The 19,960-nt window shown below is 45.7% G+C and overlaps 1 protein-coding gene across 1 annotated transcript in view; it reads left to right on the forward strand.

Moving 5' to 3' along the window:
* The window catches only part of ASAP1 (ArfGAP with SH3 domain, ankyrin repeat and PH domain 1), a 399,491-nt gene that overhangs the window by 370,361 nt on the left and 9,170 nt on the right, over positions 1–19,960 (forward strand). Inside the window, 2 exon segments of the mRNA XM_017870527.1 lie at positions 1,342–1,411; positions 5,404–5,462. Of these exon segments, the coding sequence (XP_017726016.1) occupies positions 1,342–1,411; positions 5,404–5,462 (129 nt within the window).

Genomic DNA, 19,960 nt, shown 5'->3' on the forward strand with positions numbered 1-19,960 from the left:
GAGCCCTCATTTATTGTCTTGTGACCCTCTCCTGGACATAGCACACTTGCCTCCACTTGTGTGCCTCTGGTTTTGCTGCTCACCCACTAGAAAGTTCTTCACCTGTCCAGATGCTGTGTCTTCCCCAGACGGCATTCCCTACTCCCTCTTCCCCCATTCCTGCCAACAGTCAGAGTTTAGAAACTATTTTCTCCTCAATTGACAGCAACTGATGTTCATCTCATTACACATTGTTAGTATATTTCCTATGTGTAAGTCTCACAGGCCAGAGCATAAGCTCTGTGAGAGCAGTGACATTTTACTTGTTTTTGTGCCTTCTGCTTCACATTTATGCCTTGCACATAGTAAATGCTTAATACATGTTAATACTTGGCCGGGTGTGGTGGCTCACTCCTATAATCCCAGCACTTTGGGAGGCCGAGGCAGGCGGATCACTTGAGGCCAGGAGTTTGAGACCAGCTTGGCCAAGATGGTGAAAACCCCGCTTCTACTAAAAATACAAAAATTAGCTGGGCGTGGTGGTGTACGCCTGTAGTCCCAGCTACTCAGGAGGCTGAGGCAGGAGAATCGCTTGAACCTGGGAGGCGGTGCTGCAGTGAGCTGAGATTGCACCATTACACTCCAGTCTAGGCAACAGAGCGAGACTCCATCTCAAAAAAAAAAAAAGGTTAATATTTGAATGAATGCCCTGTAGTCCCAGCTACTTGGGATGCTGGGCAGGAGGAACACTTGAATCCAGGAGTTCAAGGCTACAGTGAGCCCTGATTGCATCACTGCACTCCAGCCTAGGTGACAAAGTGAGACCCTGTCTTGGGGAAGGGGGGAGGGGGGAAGAGGAAAAGAGAATGAATGATGAGTCAGTAAGTGCCTGAGGGCTTGGCCCAGCAGATGACCCCTTATCCACCACCCTGCTAATGGTGTTCACACACACTCCACTTGTGAGTTGTGCGTTTCTTCTGAGTCTGGATACTAGGGGGTAGTCTCCTAGCATGGGGACCTCTTGGTGAACCTGAAATGTATTCTTCTTTCTCTACCCTCAAACTAAGGACAGAATCCTGAGCCAGTGGGAGCATCACCAAGTTTCTATGCTGTTTGAGGTCTTGCCACAGAGCAGCTGCTCACCTCTTTGATACACTCCTTTACCAGAAATAAAAAACCGCAAAGCCCAAAACAGTGCTCAATTTTGTTTTGGTCTTATGCCAGAAATGCATACTGTTTTGGCTTGGGTCTTTTAAATGCCATTCTGGAACTTGAGGCCTGTCTATAGGCCAAACCCATATATTCTCATACTGCATTTCCCCATCTAAAGACATACCTTTTCACATTAAATTTTCCTTGTAGGTAACGATGGGGGTCCATCCTCTTCAAGTAAGACCACAAACAAGTTTGAGGGACTATCCCAGCAGTCAAGGTAAGCCATCTCAGCGCTTCCTTTCCCCTGTTGGATCCATTGATGCAGTGGACAGAATTCTAGAAATGAGTTTTCATGGATTTCCCAGCGCTGCTCAAAGTTGTGGTCAGCCAAGTGGGGCTGGCCACGACGAGAAACCAGACGTTCACTCTTGGTTTGCGTGCACATCTTGTGGCTGGACTGGACACAGGTCTGCTGACCGTTCTCTAAGCAACACCGCTGTCTACCCAGTTCACAGACAGGAGCTAACCTCACTTCCCGGTGGTCACAGGGTTGTGCAATGGTCTTGAACAAAATTCCTGTCAGAATGAGTTTTTATTTTTGATATTTTAATCAAGTAACTTTGTTACTTTCCCTCTTGACTCCTTTTGCAGATTTGGAAATGAAAAGATAATCCTTAGGGAAATCTGATTGCCCAGAGATTTCGAACATAAAAATATCACTCTTTCAAGTTCTGTTTCTAAGATTTTTTTTTTTAGGCTAGGCTGACAGCAATGTTCTTTTCTTCCCTTTTTTCACTGAAATTGTATACTTGAGGAGATCTCTTACGGGCAATTTTTATCCAGCCTTACCCTAAAGTGTTTTCTCTGGAGGTGCCATCCAAGAAAAGGATAGAGAGCCACTTCCAGACCCCAACTTCAGGGAAAAAGAGTCAGCTCTTTTCCAGAGTTTCTGAAAGGTGAAAAAACAAAATCTCTCTCTTTTTGAGATAGGGCCTTGCTCTGTCACCCAGACTGGCGTGCAGTGGTATGAGCACAGCTCACTGTAACCTCAACCTCCTGGGCTCAAGAGATCGTCCTGCCTCAGCCTCCCGAGTAGCTGGAACCAGAGGCATGCAACACCATACTCGGCTGATTTTTTAAATTTTTTTGTAGAGACAAGGTCTCAGCATGTTGCCCAAGCTGGTCTTGAACTTCTGGGCTCAAGCAGTCCTCCTGCTTCAGCCTGCCAAAGTACTAGGATTTCAAATGTGAGCCACCATATCCATGTTTTTAATACCACTATCTTATGTGCTGTTTATAACCCTGTGAGATAGGCCCAATTACTACTATCCTCAGTTTTGCAGGTAAGGAGAGCGAGGCCCAGAGTGGTTAGGTGGCAGGCGCAGATGTCAGAGCCAGCTCTCTGGCCTGCTTGTTCTCCTGACTCCACATTCCACGCCCCTTCCTTGCCCTTGTTCCCCGCCTTTCATTCCTCACTCACCTTCCTTCAGTCCTAATTTGGGGACCCTGTAGAACTAAAGTTCTGGTGTTCTTTTTCCAGAATGAGGAGAATATCTGACACTCCAAAAGCACTCATAAAAGATTTTTAAAGGCCAGACATAGTGGCTCACCTGTAATCCCAGACTTCGGGAGGCCAAGGTGGGAGGACTGCTTGAGCCCAGGAGTTTGAGACCAGCCTGGGCAACATAGCAAGACCTTGTCTCCTAAAAATAAAAAAAAATCAGCCGGGCATGGCAGTACACGCCTGTAGTCTCAGCTATACGGAAGGCTGAGGCAAGAGGACCACCTGAGCCCAGGAAATTGAGACTGCAGTGAGTCATGATCACACCTCTGCACTCCAGCCGGGGCGACAGCAAGACCCTGTCTCAAAAAAAAAGTTTTGGCTGGGCACAGTGGCTCCCACCTATAATCCCAGCACTTTGAGAGGCCAAAGCAGGTGGATCACTTGAGGTCAGGGGTTTGAGACCAGCCTGGCCAACATGGTGAAACCCTGTCTCTATGAAAAATATAAAAATTAGCCGGGCATGGTGGGGCGTGCCTGTAGTCCCAGCTACTCAGGAGGCTGAGGCAGGAGAATTGCTTGAACCTGGGAAGTGGAGGTTGCAGTGAACCAAGATCACGCCACTGCACTCCAGCCTAGGTGACAGCAAGACTTTGTCTCAAAAAAAAAAAAAAAGTTTTTAAACAAAATCAAGCTGATTGTGAACTAGAGCCTTTGGCAACTCATTATAAGTTTGTTTGTTTGTTTGTTTTTGAGATGGAGTCTCTTTCACCCAGGCTGGAGTGCAGTGGTGCAATCTCGGCTCACTGCAACCTCTGTCTCCCAGGTTCAAGCGATTCTCCTGCCTCAGCCTCCCATTAGCTGGGACTACAGGCGCACACCACGATGCCTGGCTAACTACTGTGTTTTTAGTAGAGACAGAGTTTCACCGTGTTGGCCAGGCTGGTCTTGAACTCCTGACCTCAGATGATTCGCCTGCCTCAGCCTCCCAAAGTGCTGGGATTACAGGCGTGAGCCACCGGATTACAGGCATGAAACCACCAACTCATGAAGGTTTCAGTACCCTTCCTCACTGCACACAGCACCACCAACAGATGGGTCCTGTGTTCATTTCTGATAGGAACAAGCCCAGGTTCTGCAACATTGCACAGGAGCTTGTGCAAAAGAAGCGTCTGAGCCTCTAGGCTTTGGCCTCGGTAGTGTGGGCAGGAACAGTCATCGCCCACACACCAGTAATGGGCAGCGGGGCTTGCCTAGGAAGATGCTGAGGCATAGCACAAGAAAAATGCACCCCAGAAATGTCAAAAGCAAAGCTCTCTTCATGTTTACTGTTTCTTGTTTAGTGGTGGCTTTATCTCAGCAATATCCCCCAGTTGCCCAGAGGCAGGAGGATTTCAAGTGAGCTGAGGAAAGAGCAGTGAAGACCAAGGGTGTCCAAGAGCCAGGACAGAAAGGAGCACACACTTTTCATCTTCTTTCTTTTGACTACTTTTTGTTTCGTTGGTTGTTTTGGCTTTTTCTTTTCTTTTAAATGCAGTTAGCTGAGGCACAAGAATCACTTGAACCTGGGAGGCGGAGGTTGCAGTGAGCCAAGATCGCGCCTCTGTACTCCAGCCTGGTGACAAAGCAAGACTCTGTCTCAAAAAAAAAAAAAAGAAGAAGAAGAGGAAGCAACCAACTCTTAGGACATCAGGGCACAGAAATGGAGAGATGAGATAATAAAGGGGTTCTTGGCAGATGGGGCTCAGGCACTTGGCTGCTGCTGCTTCTCAGGCATGCAGGCCTCCTGGTGTCCTCTGAGAATCGCCAAAACCTCTTATTAAAGAAAAATAGTGGCTTCCACCTAATGCAGACCACTGACGGTACTGGGGTTTCAGTTGCAAAGGTTAACGTTTGATGATTCAGACAACGTGGTGTGGACCTGTATTCCGGGGACTTGGGCCTTTGTCACCCTCATTTACCTGTCCCCCAAAAGGAGGGCAAGGCCTAGGAGAGCCTGGAGGCCCAAAAACCAATCTCTTTGCTATAGTGGAAGAAGTGAGGGCTCTGGAGGCCAGGGGAGCTAGGGCCGAATTTCCACTTCTACCTCTGCCAGCCACCAACACCCCCATTCCCTTCCATTTCCTTGTCTGGAAACACAGAGCTGCTTTGTGGGATAGGTGGGAAGAGTTACTTCTGTGCACTACATTGGGGTCACCACTTAGAGTGTGCCAGGTGCCTTCATAAATACTTTGAAGTGGAGAAGTTGGGCTTTATCATTAAGAGGGACCTTTTTTCATCCTTTTACTGTGCCTCCTCAGCCAGGCAAACCGAAATATGGAAAATAGACTATAATCTTTTGTTAAAGACATTTTGAGGCTGGACACAGTGGCTCATGCCTGTAATCCCAGCACTTTGGAAGGCTAAGGTGGGTGGATCACGAGGTCAGGAGTACAAGACCAGCTTGGCCAAGATGGTGAAACCCCATTCCTACTAAAAATACAAAAATTAGCCGGACCTGGTGATGGGCGCCTGTAGTCCCGGCTGCTCAGGAGACTGAGGAAGAATTGCTTGAACCCGGGAGGCGGAGACTGCAGTGAGCCGAGATCGCGCCACCGCACTCCAGCCTAGGTGACAGAAGGAGACTCCGTCTCAAAAAAAAAAAAGAAATTTTGAAAGGATTCTTTAGATGATTATGTAAATGCCTTTGATTTGATTTCTTTGAATAATATTTCACTATTGATATTCTAACACTTTTAGATCCTAAATGATTCTTATTTGTTATTTAGCACCAGTTCTGCAAAGACTGCCCTTGGCCCAAGAGTTCTTCCTAAACTACCTCAGAAAGGTAAGATCTATCATTTTCGCATTTACATGTAATTAAAGTGTTACTACCCGCTCCAAGGGACCCAAGGCTTTTATCTCCCTTGTTCATTGATCCATCCCGAATGCCTAGAGCAGCACCTGGCGTGTAGTGGATGCCTAGTAAATAAACATTAAATGACAAAAGGTATTTATAAACTCAAATTTGGTGATTAGTAAAGCACCATACTTTTCCAGAATACATAATACTTTTGTAGACATTACATTATTATAATCCCCAGATACCATTCTTTCTCCCCTTATAAACATAATCAGAGAGACCTCGGAACCAATACCACCTCTACCACTTAGTAGCTGTGTGGCCTTGGGCAGGTGATGTAGTAGCTTCACTAAACCTGAGATTCCTCATCTGTAAAATGGGGGAAATAATACTTACTTCGTGAGGTTTTGTAAGGACAAAATGAAGTCATATTTCAGAAAGTCCCTAGCAAGTGGGTGGCAAAGGAATCCTTCCCTGGGATGGCATCTGTCATGCAGAGTAGAGATACCCATGCTCTGCAAAGTACAAGAAAGCAGTGTCTATAAATACTGCTTGTTTGCCAAGCTAAGACACTCAGCTCTTTGACCGAGTCTTCTTTCGTGCTGACAAGCTTTTCATTTGTAAAACCAAAATTTCAGTCTTCTTATTACAACACAGGTGATAGTTCTGCCTTTTTTGTTACCATACCTTACCTTAGAGCTGCAAAATACCTTTAGGGGCATCTAGATCATTCCATCCTTATATAAGCCTGCAAGGCCAGCAGGGCCCACCTTGGATGCAGACAGAAGCTCAGAGGAGCTCAGGGCCTGCTCCTTGGATTTTCAGTGCCAGCAGCAAGACTTGTGACCCCAGTCTAGTGCTGTGTTGCGTAGTTTGAACAGAAGTCAAACTGGGGGTTAGTATCGGGAAGCTGAAATTCACCACTCTCTAGAGTTCTTCAGTGAAGTAATACACTTTGAAGAGCACTGACTGCTCAGGCCAGGCTCCTGTATAGTAAGATGAGGGGACTCCCAAATGACTGCTGATTTACCCTCCATAGAACAGATACAAGACTTCCCCTGGGTTTGCTGAGTCTTTATGTAGGATTGGTTTTTGTTGTCTTTTATTTTTAAACTCTGCCCGAGGGGCTGTTTTGATCTCAGAGGAGTTTGAAACAAGTTTCCCAGGCATGTACCCCCATTTACAATGTGCCCAGACTCCATCCCAGATCACTCACATATCACCCCTTGCCTCTCTAGCCTGCTTCCTCTAACAGCAGACCCCAGCACTTCTCAGTGCCCATGGGGCTTTACCACAACTGCCATCAGCTCTTCCCTGCACCCATCCCCTCCATGCCCTCCCTTCCCTCGCAGCATGGCGTCAGCCCATCACCAAATTCACTCCCTGATGTGCTCCCTCAGCTCCTGCCCCTCCTATGCTGGGTTCTGCCACTCAACTGACTTCTGAGAGGCACAGTCAGGTTGGCGGTCTGGCTGTCTCTATGACTGCTGACCTCACATGGTCATCTGGGGCTGCCCAGCAGTCCCAGCACCGTGACCTTTCAGCCCACTCATCCACAACTGTCTCCCTCTCCTAGGGCCACCTTTGTTTCTGTTCCTCATGTGAGCAGCACAGGAGGTCACCACCCCTACTACCACCTGTCTGGTATAGTGGCCATGGTCCTAAGGTAGACCTTGTACCCTCCTACCTGCTCAGGGACAGACTCCAGCAGGTGTCCCTCCCTCTTTTGCACTGCTGTTTCCTTCCATCTGACCTCAGGGCAGGTCTGCTGTCAATACCCATCAAGACCTGTGTCCCTCCCACTACCACCCCCTTGCTCTACTCCCATTCTTTTTCTGTCTTTCGCGCTCTCGCTTGCGCTCTCTCTCTCTCTCTCTCTCTCTCTCTCTCTCTGTGTGTGTGTGTTTGTGTGTGTGTGTGTTTACTATTTGGAATTTCCCATAATAAACATACACAGAAATACAAAAAAAGACACAGAATAGTATCCTGCAGCCTCCTCCACCACACCCACATACTTATCACCCATTCCAGCACTTAACAGTTTATACCTGATCTTGTTTCATTTAGTTCCATACCCAGCTACTCTCAGTAATTCTGTAGCAAATCCCAGCCAATTTCATATATTTGCAATTCTATTACATCAAAAAATTTCATCATGTCTAAAAAATCAAAAATTTCTTAATATCATCAAACACCCAGTGTTAACATATCCACCTGTCTCACAATTGCCCTTTTTAAAAAAAAAAAAAAATTGTTTATTTGAATAAGGATTAAAATGAAGTCCACACAGTAGAGTTGATTGATTTGTCTCTAAGTGTCTTAGGCTAAAGTTTCCCCTGCATCTCTCTCTTTTTATTTGTTGAAGAAACTGTGTTACTCTTCCTATAGATTTCTCCAGTCTGGATTCCATCCCCTCATGTTTGTTCATCTAACATGTTCCCCTGTCTGTCATATTTCCTATTAATTGGAAGTTGATTCCAGAAACCTGATCAGATAGATTGAGGCTTTGGCAAAACCACTTCATAGGTGGTAGTATGTTCTATCACGAGGTGTACACCATCGCATTGTCTGTGTGTGAAGTTCACAGCTGTTAATGCTCAGAGCCAAGATTCATCTGTCCGTCCTCTCTTCCTATCCCTCTGCAAGCCGATGGGCCAGCAGTTTATCTTCAGCCCTATCTTCCTTGGCTGTCTGCAGCTCATGGCACAGTCACTGCTTCTCTCCTGCCTGGAACACTATGCACTTATGTTCTGGACACCACCTGTCCACTCTCACTGCACTGTCAGTTCCTTCCCGACCCCCTTAGCTGCTTTCTCATATCCTCCACCTCTGCATGTTGGGCACCACAGGCCGTCCTCATGAACTGCTTCTGCTCTGCATCTTCCCTTAACTCCTTAACTCATCCAAACAGTCCCACAGCTTTACACCCATCTGGAAAGCTCCACATTTCTATCTCCTGCCAAAGTATTCATCCATAATCCGAATTCACCAACAACAGCCTATTTCACACTGCCACTTGATGCCTGTGGGGGAAATTCTCTCTGTGTTTTTCCTCTGCTCTCACATCACAACAGTCATCAACACAGAAGACTTCTGTGAGAAACGTGTGGGGATTTTTCCCCACGCACCAAGCAGCAGACACCAGCTGGGTGTCCTGTAATTTAGTTCTGACACTGTCTACCTGGAGATAGTGCTAGTCCCACCGGGTGAGAGCTCAGTCCCCAAAACTGCCCTCCCCCCCACACACACACATACCAGTTGCAAGTCCAGGCCTTCAGAACTTCTAACTGACTGGCTACAAGTTGGGGTTCCTACAACTCCCTCTTTGGATTCATTTAATTTGCTGGAACAGCTCACAGAACTCAAGGAAATGCATTTACCAGTTTATCATAAAGGATATTGCAAAGGATACAGATAAAGAAATGTGTAGAGCAAAGTATGGGGGAAGCGGTGCTGTATTAGTCTGTTTTCACTTTGCTGGTAAAGACATACCTGAGACTGGGTAATTTATAAAGAAAAAGGTTTAATGGACTCACAGTTCCATGTGGCAGGGGAGGCCTCACAATAATGGCAGAAGGCAAAAGGCACGTCTTACATGGCAGCAGGCAAGAGAAAAATGAGAGCCAAGCAAAAAGGGAAACCCCTTATAAAACCATCAGATCTTGTGAGACTTACTACCATGAGAACAGTGTGGGGGAAACCGCCCCCATGATTCAATTATCTCCCACCGGGTCCCTGCCACAACATGTGGGAATTATGGGAGCTACAATTCAAGGTGAAATTTGGGTGGGGGCACAGCCAAGCTATATCAGGTGCAGAGCTTCCAAGCCCTTTCTGGAAACTCCAGGAGCCTCCACATGGTCAGCTCTCCAGAAGCTCACTGAACCCTGTCCTGGCTTTTTATGAAAGCTTCACGGTGTTAGCATTCCTTCCCCCAGGGTACAGGGTAGAATCCTCTCATGGGAGGTGCTTAAGACCCACAATAGGATTAGAGTCCTACCTTGGGATAGGTAGTAAGAGGGCAAGAGAAGGTCAGAGGCCTGCCGCTGAGGCCTGATACACCCAACATTGTAACAGAAGTCTATAACAAGGGTTATAAGCCAGGAACCGTGGACGAAAACTAATACATTTAACACCATAGCCTACTCCTTGGTTTTCTACTTGGATCCTTTACATCAAAAAACATATATATACACAATCATTAGTAATCAGTCCAGTCCATCATAGTGTTTGAATACCTCCCAGGATGATGAGGACACCCAGGTTTGCAGGCTTCCTCTCAATATTGTCAGGTTCCACAAGCAGGAGTGGCCTGGGTAAATACACAGTTTCACCCTCTCAGGCATCTGGAATCATTGAACTAAAGGCAATGTCATCTCTTGCCCTGAGACTCTTTTGAGTTGTTAGTGTAACATTGAATTTTCCTCAATTACCCATTTATTTGTTTACACTCAGCTACTATTTCTCCTTCTCTCCATTAATCTCCAAACTTTTTTGAAGGGACATTAGAATCACCACTGTGTGCTGGTCTAGATTACAGGCAGCAATACAAGTCTGGCAAGTAGCTTCTCAGTCCACTCCCAGATAGGGTGAGGCTACATAGATGTAGAAATAATGAGCTGTTTTTACCACCGGCCATATTCATTGTTAGCCCTAGTTTTGCTAGAAGGGGTGAAGGCACATCTCACCCCCATCATGCCCCAGGAATTTTGACATAAGGTTTAAAAAGATGGTTACAGTTTTTTACTTAGCATTCCTGCTAAAAATGTTTTGAAGTGTTGGGCGCAGTGGCTCATACCTGTGATCTAAGCTCTGTGGCAGGATGGGAGGATGGATTTAAGTCAGGAGTTAGAGACCAGCCTAGGTAATACAGTGAGACCCCCTAGCTAAAAAACAAAAATTATCTTTGCTGTCCCAGCAACTCCCATCCTAGGATCACTGCATCAGGTAAGGGAGAAGAAATACGTTTTTTTCTTAGATGATTTGGGAAAACTGCTCCAGGGTATCTCTTCCTTGCCTTCCTCAGGTAGCATGATCCTCTATAAACCATTTCCATTTTATTGTGGAACTCTTCTAGGCTCTGCCATCCCCATTAGAATGTTCTCGGACATCACCTGAGACAGCATGGGTATTTCAGATGTCATAGGGGTAACTTCAAGTAACATTTCATAGCAAGGTCCCTTAAGTGAACATTCTCTATTCCAAAGTCCCAGTAGTTGTTGCTGAGAGGTGCTCAAACACCTTTCCCATAAGCCCCAGGAACTGCTCCACAGGGGTTATCAAGTGGAGAGTTTGTCCCTGCCAGCATTCTAGCTTCTACTCTGCACTCCGCGGGCTTGGGCATGTCCAATTAATATTGCTTGGAGAGCAGATTTACATGCCTTCTGTTTTATAGTACCAGGTAGGGGAAACATTCTCCGGTGTGATACTATGTTCATTACCATGATACAATCAGATAAAAGAGATGCAATCGGCCGGGCGCGATGGCTCACGCCTGTAATCCCAGCACTTTGGGAGGCCGAGGTGGGCGGATCATGAGGTCAGGAGATCAAGACCATCCTGGCTAACACCGTGAAACCCCATTTCTACTAAAAATACAAAAAAAGTAGCTGGGCATGGTGGCGGGCGCGTGTAGTCCTAGCTACTCAGGAGGCTGAGGCAGGAGAATGGCCTGAACCCGGGAGGCGGAGCTTGCAGTGAGCTGAGATTGCGCCACTGCCTCCAGCCTGGGTAACAGAGCGAGACTCCGTCTCAAAAAAACTAAAAGAGATGCAGTCACTTCACATGAAGTGTGTTCAAATATACCAACTTTCATCATCCTGTCAACCCTTACATTTTTTATATTCTAGTTTCAGGAACTTCTTTACCCCCAGACCATTTTACTCTGTCTTGTGCAAAAAGCTTTGGGTCTTCTGCCAAGGGTTGAGCCAAAGGACCCTGGACCTTTTGTCCGTCTTTATTTTGATTAGTCTGCCCCACTTTTGCCCCAGGCAATTTCAGATCATACGTTTCATTGTAATCTCTACCTTGCAACTTTTAAAATTCCTTCAAACTGTGAGAAATACAGCAAACTGGGTTAGGGCCCTTTAATGTTGGGAGAGCAGAGGGGCTCCCTTTGGTCCACCCACCCTATGATGATGTTGTATTAGGACCTTGGTTTTGCTCACTTCGGCAGCACATACACTAAAATTGGAACCATACACAGAAGATCAGTATGGCCACTGCTCATGGATGACACGTTATTTTTTTTAACAACAGCAAAAAAAGACCTTTGTTTTGGTAAGCGTGGTGGCTCACGCCTGTAATCCCAGCACTTTGGGAGGCCAAGGTGGGTGGATTGTTTGAGCTCAGGAGTTTGAGACCAGCCTGGGCAGCATGGCAGAACCCTGTCTCTACATAAAATACACAAAATTAGCCAGGCGTGGTGGCACATACCTGTAGTCCCAGCTACTCAAGAGGCCGAAGTGGGAGGATTGCATGAGCCTGGGAGGCAAGAGATTGCAGTGAGCCGAGATCACGCCACTGCACTCCAGCCTGGGTGACAGAGCAAGACCCTGCCTCAAAAAACAAAGACCTTTGTTTTAACTGTATCAACTTCCATTTTATTCGTTCCATTTCTTAATAACCATCTAAAGATATCCATCCTGCTGGGATGAGTCCCATGACTCTCCCCTTTTTCTTCTTTGTTTTATCCTATCAGTGTTTTCTTTTTTCACCTTATTTGGTAATAACCATTTTAAAATTTCCACCTTCCTGGGAGGAGTCCTTTGGCTCTCACTTTTGCCTTTATCTGTTCTCTTGTTAATTAATCTAATATTTTTATTAGCATCTATAAGACCCATGAAGGGAAGCTGAGACAGCAAATTTGATAAGGCTTCTCGAACTGTTCATTTCTGTAGGAGTAATATCACATGGGGTGCCCATGTAGAAGGGCCCTCTTAACCACACATTTACCATGACTTGGGGAACAGGCATGTTCAGTGTGTGAATAGTCCTGTCATCATAAAGCCAGTCCCACATGCATACAGAGCATGTCAGCTACCTCATCTGGGGTGTCCCACTTGGCATGTGTAGGTAGAGCTGGACAGTCCCCCTTCTCAGGGTGAACAGACCTTACAGTGGCTTTTATCTGTTCCACCAGGCTGGCAGTTACCACAGGAATGGCCTCCTGTGTATCTGGATCTTATATACTCATGCAGTTGTTCAATAGTGAGCTGTGGGTCCCATCAATCCAAAATGTACTTCTACTCTGTAGCGTTTAAAACCAAAGATCCTGCCCCTAAATTAGTCACTCTTATAATCCATTTTAGTAAAGGTTCCTCAGGAAGCTGATGATACTGATCTAGAGAATGAAACAGTTCCTTCACATTCTACCGTCTAGTTTCTATAGTTACTTAGTTTTGCCCGTTCTTCACATTGACTACCTTTGTGGTAACCACAGGTCTCAGGTACTTTCTGTTGTCCCTGCATGGTTTTCTCCTTTGTGGGTAACTTAAAGGTTAGTGGACTGAGCTCAGGCAGACCCACATCTGAGCTTAGTCCAGCCTCAAGTCCTGACCCAGCACCCTCTTTTATTTTAGCCATTATGTACAACAGTAACCAAGGGATTAAATATTTCACTTTTTTCTTAGCTTGCATCTCTTTATGCATCCAGTTCACCAACTCCCAAGGAGTTGGATCCATCTCTGAATTCCACCGGTAACTTTTACCTTTAGTAACTTATCTCAGCACAGCTGTGGCTTCATACCCCGGGTGACCACATGGCCACATAGGAATCCAAAGATTCCTGATCCCCCACCCTTTTATCCTTTCTCTTCTCAAACCGCATGTTTCTGTGAGTCAGAGCTGTTCCGACAAATCCCGCTTCACTGATACCAAATGTGTGCTCCCAACAGACTGATTTTTATGTCACTAGTAATATAAACCTTGATGATCAGATGCTTAGAAAGATATTTGGATATAAAGGACAAAATGTAATGGCAGCATACACAATATGCCATAGTGTGCTATGTACACTCTTATCACCCTTTTGTGTATGAAAAGCAATTAAGCAGAATAGGGGAAAACATTGGGTTCTTAATGAGATTAAAGCAGTGGGGCTGGGCACAGTGGCTCACACCTGTAATCCAAGCACTTTGGGAGGCCCAAGCTGGAGGATCACTTGAGTCCAGAATTTTGAGACCAGCCTGGGCAACAGGGTGAGATGAGACCTTGCCTCTACAGAAATTTGAAAAATTGGCAGAGTGTGGTGGTATGTACCTGTGGTCCCAGCTACATGGGAAGCTGAGGCAGGAGGATCTCTTGAACCCAAGAGGTCGAGGTAGTAGTGAGCCATGTTTGCACCACTGCACTCCAGCCTGAGTGACAGAGTGAGACGCTGTCAATCAATCAATAAAATAGTGGGCATCACATAGTGGATCTGAGTTCCTTTAGAGAATGGTCCCAACCTGAGACAAGGAAAGCTATAGGAGGCCTTGTGGCACACTCACACTAAACTACATGTAGGTGTGACCACCACTAATCTAACTCTAGTATGGGGCACCCAACATTTCTGGGTGCAAAACGTGTATCCTAACTGTACTCAGGCCTTTAGTACACACTGCAGGAACATGCATGTTGCATTAAACAACACTGACCCACCAGACAGAAAAGGGCCTTATAGGAGATAGGTGCAGGTCTGGGTATCCTGGAATAAGCTGAGTTTGCTTTCAGTGAGGAGCAGAATTCACAGGAAAATGCAGATTAGAGGGAGTTCTCTTCCAGGAGGAAGGCAAAAGGATGGGGAGTCAGCCTGGAAAGATAGGGAGGTTTTGGCAGAGTGAGCCAGGCCGACTCAATAAACAGTGCTGAAGAGAATGCTAAGATGCAGCTTTGGGAAAGGGCCTGTACCCAGACCCAGCAGGGCCTCTTCACAATTTTAACACAAATAGAGGCTGAAGTGGCCATGGGGCAGTGACCCTCAGTCTTGGCTCCTGAGGCTCAGGGGCACACCTCTGGGACTCTTAAACAGTCTTCTGAATTTATGGAAGTTATCTGAGGGCACTTGCAGTTTACATCAATGTACTATGACTGCCCGTGCCTTTAGATTAGGGCAAAGTAAAACATGTTCTACAGTGTCCTCGGTAGGTATAGGAACTATTCTAAACACTCATCGAATGAATGAAAGAAAGAAAGGGAAGGAAGGAAGAAAGGAAAGGAAGGAAGGAAAGAAGCCAGGTATTGTGGCTCCAGCCTTTAATTCTAGCACTTTAGGAGGCTGAAGCGGGAGGATCACTTGAGCCCAGGAGTTCAAGACCAGCCTGGGCAATGAAGTGAGACCCTATCTCTATTTAATTAGTAAAATTAACACCACCCATGTCCTGCCTGCAGGAGGCAGGTGGGCTGTGCTGTAACTAATAGCACCCAGTGGAAACTAGTCTCAGTACAATCCTGTGAGATGAGACATAGTGATTGGCTCTGCCTCTAATTAACTTTGAATCCAGAAATGACTGAGTCATGGCCATTGTTAACAACACCTGTCCTTAATAACATTTGTTATATGGCCAAGGGGAGATTTTATTGGGAAGGCAAAGGAAATACCTCTGTCATTCTGACTAATCTATAATGAAGCTAAATTGTACCATGATTGTACCACAATATGGTGTAATACTGGGGGCATTGGTAAGGTTCAGCTTCCTCATATAAATAAGCCTTATGATAATACTGATACGATCAGATGTATTGGGAGGTTGAGTTGAAACCCCCTCAGGATGGAATGTCTGTGGAAAATGGCCCAAGAAGGAACTGGATCTAGTTAACCATCAGCTGATCTCGGTGCGAAACAGCTCTGCACAAGTTTATCCTAAGGTCCAATAGCGGTAGACCAAGGCAGGAAAGAACAATGGGGCTAGTACACAGTTATGAAAGTGTTTGTATGACTTCGGAGGACAGATTAGTTATTTCTTTAAATCCATCCCTAACCACACTGACTTCTCCAGATTTTAGGTGGCAGCATTGCTGTAACTGTTTTATAAATGCTACAACAAATGTTCTGATAGACACATTTGTTTTGGTATAAGGGATCCGTGGTTGAAAACCAAGGAGCAGCCTATGGTGTTTTATATATATATGTATATATTTGGAGCTGTAGGTATATATGTATTGGTATTCATCCACAGTTCCTAGTTCATAATGTCCACATCCCTTGTTACAGTCTTTTGTTGTAATGCTGGATGTGTTAGGCCTCAGGAAACAGAAACTCTCTTGCCCTCCTTTATGTGCCCAAGGCAGGACTGTAATCTTTTCCCATCTTGCTGATTGTGGGTTTGAGATCCTCCCCTAAGAGAGTCCTACCCTATACCCTGGGGGAAGGAATGCTGACGTTATGAAGCTACCATTAAAAACCCTAGAGGACTGGGTTCAGGGAGCTTCTAGAAAGCTAAACCCGTGGAGGCCAACGGGAAAGTGAAGAAGAATTCGTCCGTGTGCTGGGAGGGCGGCACACCCCTAACTCCACAGGTTCAGAAGCTCCTGTGCTCAAGACCCTTCCAGACCTCACCCTGTGTATCTGTTCATCCAGCTGTTTATCCTTTAAAATATCCTTCTTAGGGCCAGGAGCTGTGGCCCTGAGAAGGCTGACACCTGTAATCCCAGCACTTAGGGAGGCCAAGGTGGGTAGATCACTTGAGCCCAGGAGTTGGAGACCAGCCGGGTAACATAATGAGACCCTGTGTCTACAGATAATAATAAAAAACAGAAATAGCTGGGCATGGTGACACGGGCCTGTAGTCCTAGCTGCTTGGGAGGCTGAGGTGGGAGGATAGCTTGAGCCTGGAAGACCGAGGCTGCAGTGAACCATGATTCACACACACACACACACACACATACTTCTTAGTAAACTGATAAACTTAGGTAAGTGTTTCTCTGAGTTCTGTGAGCCACTCTAGCAAATCAGTTGAACCCAGAGGGGTTTGTTGGAACCCCAGTTGAAGCCAACTGGTCAGAAATTCCAGAGGCCTGGGCTTGCGACTGGGCAGGAAGGTGGGAACATTCTGGGGGACTGAGCCTCAAGCTGTGGGATCTAATGCTGTCTCCAGGTAGATGGTGTCAGAATTGGATTGGAGGACACCTGGCTGGTGTCCACTGCTTAGTGGTGGGGTGAGACCCCCACACATTTGGTCACAGAAGTTTTCTTCTGTGTTGATGATCGTTGTGTTGTGAGAGTGGAGGAAAAAGCACGGTTAGAGGAGCGAGCTTTTCCCCACACAGTGTCTCACAGGCTTCTCGACTTAAAACTGGAATACGGACTCTGACTCCACTCCAGACTGTTTCTCCCTCAGTGTCCCCGTCTGTTAAAGGCAGTGTCATTCTTCCAGATGTTCAGGCCTTAAAGCCTGACAGAGGTGCTTAATTAACTCTTTTTCTCTCACACACATCCTGTGCTTGCACAAATACTGTTTATTCCCCCTTCCACATCTGTTTAAAACCCAGTCACTTCTCACCATCTCCACCGTTGTCACCCAAGATCAAATGAGTATCATCTCTTGTCTGGACAGTTGGAGCCTCCTACCTTGTCTGCCTGGAACCTTCTAACCTGGTCCTGCAGTCTGTTCTCAGCAGAATACTGGAGCCTTCCACATTCAATCACGTCACTCCTCTGTCCTGAACCATCTGGTGGTTCTTCTCCCAACCCCCACCTGATATCAACATGGCTGGTGTCCAGACCTCCTGCACATTTTTGCAGTAGCAGAGTGGACTTCCCTGACCACACCTTCCTTGGTGGTCACTCTCTTCCTCCCCACCCAGCCAGCACTCTGTTCTCCCTTCCCCTGCTTACCTGCCCTCACCCTCTGGTAACTCCATGTTTACTTGTCACCCTCTTGCAGAATGTGAGCTCCCAGCAGGCAAGGGCCTAGTCCTTTCCATCTGCTGTGTCCCAAGTGCCTGAAATGGTGCTGGGCACAGCATATGCCCAGCAAATAGGAGTGGAATGGTAACCCTTTTCCTGTAAGTGTGAACTATCGTTGGGCTAGGAATCAACCATCCCTTACTCACTTCATGACTTGGGAGGCTCCACAGCCTCCCTCGGTATCTTGCAAGATGGAGATGATGGTGATATCCACATCACCGGGCTGTTAAGAAGGTGAAGCTGTGTCATGCAGCACATCTCAAGGCCAGTCTCCTCTCCTTACCTACCCTGTGGTCCCATCTCTCTCCTGCCCAGAGTTGTGTCACCTGGGCCAGTGTGCACTGAGGCCCTGACCAGCCTTGCCTCTTCCCTTCAAGGGTCTCAGACTGGTGCCAGCAGTCACATTGTCACACCAAAGCCAGGAGTGCGGAGAGAGGATGTGGGACAGGGTCTAGATACCTGAAGCTGGGGACAGCATGGCCATGCGCATCTCTACTAAAAAATTTAAAATTAGCTCAAGTGTGGTGGCACATATCTGTGGTCCTAGCTACTCAGGAGGCTGAGACAGCAAGATCACTTGGAGCCTGGGAGGTCAAGGTTGCAGTGAGCCCTGATTGCACCACTGCACTCCAGCCTCAGTAACAGAGGAAGACCCTGTCTCAATAGAACTGAAAAGAAAAATAAAAACTACCTGAAGTCTTACCACCCAAGATAACTGATGAATTAGTGTATATCTTTGGTCTTTTTTTCTCTCTGCTCTTTTTTAAAGTTTCTGTTTAAGCTAATATTTTTGACATAATAAAACATTTTCATGCTATTAATTACACAACAGTATAATCTTTATTGGCTACATATCATTGTCATTTGTTGGTTTGCTTTTTGAGACAGTCTCACTCTGTCACCCAGGCTGGAGTGCAATGGCACCGTCATAGTTCACTGCAGCCTTGGACTCCTGGGCTCAAGCGATCCTCCAGACTTAGTCTCCTGAGTAGCTAGGACTATAGGCATGACTAATTTTTGTTTATTGTCCATACAATCCTCTGCATTCAGATGGGTGGCATTTTTTTCGTTATAAGCAGTACTGTGCCAAACACTAGCACAGACATCTGTGTATGACTTTGATCACTGTTTTAGGATAGATTCCTAGAGTTGGTGCTGCAGGTGAAGAGGCTGGGCTATTTTGAAGATTTTCCATGCCTGGCATTTACAGTTTCTCTTGCCCCATCAGTGTGACTCACAGCCAAGGCCTTTCTAGCCCCACCACTTCAGGGATTCCCCCTAGCTTTTTCCCTCTTGACTGCCTGGCTCAGATTGTTTCTTAGCCAATTTCAGGCTTCCAAGAGAGGAATGAGATTGATGTAAATTTACTTTTAGAGCCAAACCACCTCAGCTGAAGCTTAGGGACCAGCCCGTGAGCAGGGTGCCCCTTGATTTTGATTTTTTTAGAGATATGACTAGACACGTCATGAGCAGAAACAGCCCCAGTACAGCCTGTGACATTTACAACATGAGGTTTATCTGTTTCTTCTCCTTCTTTAAGAATGTCTTTCTGAATACATTATATTTTTAGGATCAAATTCCTAGTGTGAGTCACTCAGTGTGCCTTAGTCAGCTGTTTCCTCCCTGAGAGCATGCTATGTGCTTGGCCCCTGTGCCAGGAGCCAAAGTTACAAAAATGAGTAAAACAGGAATGTAATACTGTAATAGGGCCTTAAAGAACCCTAACGGTGATGGTAGTGCTACTACATAATGCTTACAGCCTGCCAGGACTTGTCAGTAAATTCTCTGCATATATTAACCCATGTAATCTGCATGCCAACCCTTTGAAGTAGGGTTTTAAGAGATGAGTAAATTGCAGCACAGAGAGGTTGTGTAATTTGCCCAAATACACACAGCTAGTAAGCAGTGGAACTAGAACTGAAGACATGTCCATGGTTTTCTAAGTACCAAGAGCTGTGCAAAGAGCTATGGGAATGGGTCAACAAATTGATACATTTCCTAAGCTGTGCATACTATGCAGCGGTTAAACAGAATAAAAAAGAACTGATTTGGAACTCTCCTAAACATATTAAGTGGGAGAAAAGCAAAGTTTCAGACAAAGTGTATATCATTTGTATGGTTTTTAAAAGACATAGCACATGCATGTGTATCACCAAAATGTAACCAAAGTTAAGAGACAGGGGCACAGAGAGAGAGAAGAAGCCTTTTGCTGCTTCTCTTACATACTGCATGAATCATGTAAAATGGGGAGAAATAATAATAAATTATTTTACAGCTATAGAATGGAATAGAATGCATCATTCAAAATTATATGCGACTAATAAATAATTTTTAGTAACATGACAAATACTGTTGCTAAAATGGTATTAGGTAAAAGTAAAAGTTGTATCTATAGAAAATATATAGGAAAATTAAAAGGAACTATATAAAAGAATTTTAAATGGCTACATTTAGGTGTTAGGCTTAAGAACTCTGTACTTTCTGATTCTCTGCAATCTGTTTCTGTGTATTTTTTTTAATTGTGGATGAATGTAGACATCTTGTTCTTACATGATTGAAGCCTGAAGTCGTGAACTGTAGCACTTTCCAGGCTTTC

Source organism: Rhinopithecus bieti, unplaced genomic scaffold (assembly GCF_001698545.2).
Source record: "Rhinopithecus bieti isolate Rb0 unplaced genomic scaffold, ASM169854v2 scaffold_54, whole genome shotgun sequence".
NCBI lineage: Eukaryota > Metazoa > Chordata > Mammalia > Primates > Cercopithecidae > Rhinopithecus > Rhinopithecus bieti.